General features: G+C 43.0%; 1 protein-coding gene across 8 annotated transcripts in view; it reads right to left on the bottom strand.

The window, feature by feature from the left end:
* Window positions 1-3685, bottom strand: part of LOC122542333 (putative RNA-binding protein Luc7-like 2) — a 68656-nt gene extending 64971 nt beyond the window's left edge. For 3 of the 8 annotated variants that reach the window (XM_087978392.1, XM_087978391.1, XM_087978390.1), the window contains exons 1-2: window positions 3400-3684; window positions 1783-1869 (exon numbers count right to left, since the gene is read on the bottom strand). Coding sequence is in view for 2 of the 8 variants with exons in the window: in XM_043679994.2 (XP_043535929.1) it covers window positions 3400-3460 (61 nt within the window). In the remaining 6 variants the exon portion in view is untranslated. Of the gene's footprint in view, window positions 1-1782; window positions 1870-3399 lie in introns of those variants that run through there. The other 5 variants (XM_043679994.2, XM_043679993.2, XM_043679998.2 and 2 more) reach the window with 3 other exon arrangements.
* Between the last annotated feature and the right edge of the window lie 2315 nt (window positions 3686-6000).

Raw genomic sequence — 6000 nt, forward strand, 5'->3', positions numbered from 1 at the left:
TTGATAACAACTTAAATTGTAGAATCAATACCATGTAAAAATAAGGACAGACTGTATACTTTTGAAATGGAGATCAAATTAAATTTCTGACCCATGGTTTAATTATCCACTCACGATCTGAAATCCACCCTGATCTCTTCAAATTTTAATAATGTTTCTTTTCATCTTCAAGACAAACAAAATTCAGGTAATGGAGGCCAGGAATAATGTACCTAATACCAAGCTAAAATCACTAATTGTTAACTGACAGATCGTTGACTTCTAATAAATCAATTCACAAATTCAAGATCATGTTATTATTCGCTCAATACATGTTTTTTGCTGGACTTAACAAAAATCCAAGAAACCAAAAGAAAATTACGAATTTTAGTTTACAAGTTTGTCACACCAACTCACTTAATACTAAAAACCAAGAACTTTATAAATATGGATATTTAGAAGATATGTTTGGTGTAAATTTCCTCAGAAAAATGAAAAATAACTGAGACACAAATATGGTCTTTGTCTGAATTGTAAGTGCAAGGGTGGAGGAGAGAGACATCCAATCAGATTGTTTGCTTTGTAAATACTGGAGGTGAAACTGAAGACAGTACCCTCATTGCTGCTTCATTGGTGCGGATCACCTCAAAGTGAGAATTGACAAAATCCTAAGCTATAACATCCATTAGTGAAATTATTCATTACCAATATATGAAAGGTAGACTACAGACCTGGGGTTCTGAATCTGCAAGTGCATTATACAATGCAAGAGTCAATCCAATATCAAGGCAGCAACATGCAATTATCTATTAAGCCATGACAAATTAACAGGTCTTCAGTTGGATTCAACTTCCAAGACCAGTAGAACATTGACCAAGTTACATTTCCCTTGAAAGGTTAGCTCTGAATGACTTACTCCTGAATTTGCCAATCATTACATGTATTTTGTCAAACATTTTTAAACAGAGCAATTGTTTAAAAGAATACATACCCATATAAAAAAAATTCAAAATACTCAGAAGATAGATTGCGATCCAAACATTAAATTCTACCACAGCCATGACCTTGCTTTTATAATACACTTTCAGCATTATCGATTTGAGTCAATTAGCTGAGTTGTAAAACAGGGCAGGAATTGTGTACCAAGAAAAAAAACTGCTGTAAAGACTCAACAGGTCTTACAACATCTGTGGAAAGAAACAGTTATTGTATCATGTCAAGATAAAATTTCTGATGACAAGTCAGCTCAATCTGAAATGTGAACTGTTTCTCACTCCACAGATGCAACTGACCTCAGTACGTCCAGCACTACTCACTTTTATTTTAGCTTTCCAGCATCCGCAGTATTTTGTTTAGGCTTTATTGCTTGGACTAACTTGGATTATAAGAGATAGATGAAGATTTTCAGGATCAGACCCAGCTCGTGAGTAATGGAAATCCCTATTACAAATGAAAATTTCCATTGCTTACCAGGCAATCAAACCTTAAGATCCCAAAACCTGGCATCTGCATTTTGTGATGTAACACATTTCAAATGAAGTTTTCAAAGAAAACTTACTTGTTTTTTCTCATTTTTAGTGCACTTTTGACAGAAACGTATTGTCAGAACATCTCCATATTCCCTCTGCAAATTAGGTAAAAATTATCAAGACAGCAGTTATCCCTGGTCAGAAATTAGTATAGTTCTAGAATACAATTTACTTCTCATTACATTCTCAAGTAACGTTACTCGGGAATTATCAGATTGTCTTCACTAGTGACAGACAGATGGAGTTATGGTGACTTTAAAAGAGGGACTCTCACCACTTCAGCTGTATGTGTTAATTTAGTTCCCTCATACCGTTGGTAACTCCTCTCCAAGCCATTTACCCCCGATGTCTTCAGCACTCACTGTTTAAACAAAGATTTAGAAAGACAAAAGAAATATAGAAAAAAATCAAAGGGTTATCAAATGCTGGTCCTAATCCTTGCTAACTGGTTGCTTTTTAAAATCTTTTCTTTTGGTCCTGATGCAATACAGTCTTTATTATTGATCAAACAGAGTATGATCCAGTGTTGCAGAAAGATACAGACTAAGATCAGAAATTTTTTAAAAAATCCTTCACCCGAGTCAGATATTTCATAGGTGCAAGAGATTTGATGTCATATTGATCACCTAAGAATGATTGCAAAGACATAATAGTGACAACTGTACCAGTTAAACAAGCAGGTTGTAGTAATTACTGTATGAATCCTGTCATTGACAACACCCGTTAAACTGCATAAAAGGCACTTAAGACACAATGCATGTGGTGAATGACATTTGAAGGGAGGGGACCAGGCAAAGAATGGAACAGTCCGACTGGTCGTCCCCAGACACTTCTCCTTTGAACATATATACATTCGCACCGTTTTTAAAAATTCTGTAATGACCCCAAAAACTAAGACAAGAAGGAATTTTCCTGCCAGAGTGGCAGCAATTAAAGGCCAATGTAAAACGTGTCACAGGTGCAGGATGAGGTTTATTTGCGAGATGCAAAAAAGTGAAAGCTTATTATAGACAAAACCACATGAACTAAAATGGGAACGGGAAAGAGTGATATCAGAAGAGAATTACTCTACAACGCAACACCAGAAATAATTTCAGATCTGCAGTTTTCCCAGAATTTCTGTATAATCTCCCATAACCTTGAGTTTGTAAATGCATACCCGACATGAGTACGCAATTAAGGAGGGGTGAACCAGATCAATGGAAGCTGCCCCTGGTGAAAGTATATTTCCCGATACAGAGAGAGAGAGAGAGAGAAAGGCAAAGAACTGACTCAAAAACAGAAATTACTGGCGAAACTCAGCCGGTCTAACAGCAACTATGAGAAGAAAACAGAATGATCGTTTGGTGTCCGATAACTTTTCATCAGACTCTGCTGTCTTCCCACAGATGCGGTCACACTTGCCGAGTTTCGCAAACTACTTATGTCTTTGTTTTGAAGTTTCCACCGTTTGCGGTTCATTATTCTGCGAAGATTTAGCTCAGCCATTCTCGGGAACCATTCACCAAGACCCCCAGCCGCCCCATCAACGGCCCTGCACGGCGCCCGGTCGCGCCCCGAGGCCCCGCCTTCCTCCATGCAGCCGGCGACGTCCGTTCCGCCAATTGGCCAGCCTACTGGCGCGCGCGTCCCCACTGGCTTGGGACGCGAGCCCTCCAGGTAGAGGCCGCTGCCCATTGGACATAGCCACGGTCACTCCAGGCAGACGCCGCCGCCCATTGGCCTAGATGCGCACGTCAATCACGTGGGGCGGGGCACAGGGGCGGACACTAGGCTTCTTTCCACCATATTGGCCGGATTCTTTACAGCGGACATGTTTACTGCGATTCAACAAGGAAACACTCGGTTTTCAACAGTAGTAAGGATAAACGTTCGCCATTATCGCGCTTACCGTCCCTGGATGTCCCCATGAGCTGGTCGAGCATAGCTCGCATTTGGGCCTGTGCCGACATTTTTTTTCTCTCTGGCTTTTAGAGGATCCGCCGCACAATTTTGTTTTTTAAAGCCGGGAAAAAAAAAGCAGATACCGCTAGCTACTAAAGTGATCCGATTTGCTGCAGATTTTTTGTTTCCTTTCAAAACGTCCAAAGCCGCTGGTTTGCATCGAGGGATATTTTATTTTTCCGCCTCTTGTTTTTGCTCGAGCTCAGCGCCCTCGTCTCGAGCCGCTAGGCCGGAACTGACGTCACGGCCAACGGCCCCGGCTCGTGACGGGGACTCCACCAAGTTCAAACATTGCACGGGGGAGGGAAGGGGACCTGGCGAATAATGGAACAGTCCGACTGTAGGTCCTGAGACATTTCTCTTTAACATACACACAGCTGCACATTGTGTGTTTTACTCTGTAATGACCCCAAACTCTTGAAAGTGGCACCTTCCTCCTTCTGGGGAAGAGAGAGGCCAGTTAATTGGGCAAGCTCATTGGAATCAATGATTGGTAGACAAAATAAATTCCCAAATCTTCCTAGCCCATCATTTCTGGTAACAGCTTTCCCAAAAGGCAGGAAACCTAATGTTTGAAATGGTTGGCACTGAGTTTATTATGATCCACCAGCTTCCTCACAGATGCATATTAAATCTTTATAGTACATTTGTTCTCAGCCTACGTTTAATGCAACAATATCCAAACTTGGGTTGTCAAAGGGTAAGTAACAATTGTGTTACACAAATGCCAGGCAGTGACCGCCTCCAATAAGAGATGATCTGACCACTGCCCCATGTCAATCAATGCCATCACCAGCACTGAATCCCCCATTATCAATGTCCTGGGGGTTACCATTAACAATAAACTCACCATGAATAAACACAATGAAGGGCTTTTGCCCGAAACATCGATTTTGCTGCTCGTCGGATGCTGCCTGAATTGCTGTGCTCTTCCAGCACCACTGATCCAGACAATGACCAAAAGAGCAGGTCAGAGTCTCGGAATACTGCGGCGAGCAACTCACCTCCTGGCTTCCTAAAGCCTGTCCACCATCTACGAGGCATAAGTCATGTGTTTGATGGAATACTCCCACCAGCTGGAAGAGTGCAGCTCCAATAACACTCAAGAAGCTTGATGCCAGCCAGTACAAAGCAGTCCTACTTAATTGGCACATATTCACAAACATCCAGTTCCTTCACCACTGACACTCGGTAGCAGCAACATGTTCTATCTACAAGATGAACTCCAAAATCCACAAAAAAACCTTACGCAGCACCTTCCAAACCCACAACCACTTTCATTTAGAAGGACAAGTTCAGCAAATACATAGCACACCACCTACAAGTTGCTCTCCAGACATTCACCATGCTGGCTTGAAAATATATTGCCATTCCTTAACTGTCACTAGGTTAAAATCCTGGAATTCCCTCCCTAAGGGCATTGTGAGTCTACCTTAGTGCATGGACAACAGGTGTTGAAGAAAGCGATTCACTATCAACTTTCTTGAAGGCAACTAGACATAGGCAATAAATCTAGGACATCCAACAGCATTCATGTTATAGACTCATAAAGATGTACAGCATGGAAACAGACCATTTGGTCCAACCCGTCCATGCCGACCCTCACCCTCAATAATTTTTCCTTTGACTGCTCCCATTTCCTCCAAATCAAGGGAGTGGCCATGGGCACCCAGATGCGCCCAGCTATATCGAATAGTCCCTCTTCAGTACCTACACAGGTACCGACAACCTCCCAGTCACTACCTCTTTCAGTTCCCCCAGCCACTCCCTTTCTGACATGACCATCCTTGGCCTCCTCCGTTGCCACAACGAAGCACAGTGCACATTGGAAGTGTACTCTTCCGCCGTTACATCAATGACTGCATCGGTGCAGTGTCCTGAACTGGAAAAGTTCATCGACTTCTCCCACAACTTTCTACTCCGCCTTCAAATTGATTTGCTCCATCCTGGACACCTCCATCCCCTTTCTTGACCTCACTATTTCAATCTCTGGTGACAGTGTCCAGACAGACGTTTACCATAAACCTACAGACTCCCATTACTACCTGGACTACACCTCCTCCCACCCAGTATCCTGCAAGAACTCCATCCCATTCTCCCAATTCCTCCGCCACATCTGCTAGATGAAGAAACATTCCACTCATAAGCATACCAGGTGTCGACCTATTTTGAACAATGGTGCTTTTCCTCCCTCTGTCATCCAGACAGCTCTCCGCCATACCACCTCCATTCCCTGTTCCACTACCCTAAATCCTCCCCTCCCATTGCAATAAAGACAGAGTCCCCCTTGTCCTCACTTACCAACCCACCAATCTCTGCAACCACATTAAACACTTCTGCTAAGTCCAACTAGACTCCACCACCAAGAATATCTTCCCCTCTCCACCCCTCTCTGCCTTCTGCAAGGACCGTTCCGTTCGACGGTCCTTGGTGTGCTCCACTCTCCCCACCAAACCCCCAGGTACCTTGCTCTGCAACTGGAAAAGATGCAAGACCTGCTGGTACATCACCCCTCTCACCTCCATCCTGGGCCCGAAACAGTCCTTCC

Source organism: Chiloscyllium plagiosum, unplaced genomic scaffold (assembly GCF_037043375.1).
Source record: "Chiloscyllium plagiosum isolate Xiang-an unplaced genomic scaffold, Cpla_swu_hap1 HiC_scaffold_33, whole genome shotgun sequence".
NCBI classification, from domain to species: Eukaryota; Metazoa; Chordata; class Chondrichthyes; order Orectolobiformes; family Hemiscylliidae; genus Chiloscyllium; species Chiloscyllium plagiosum.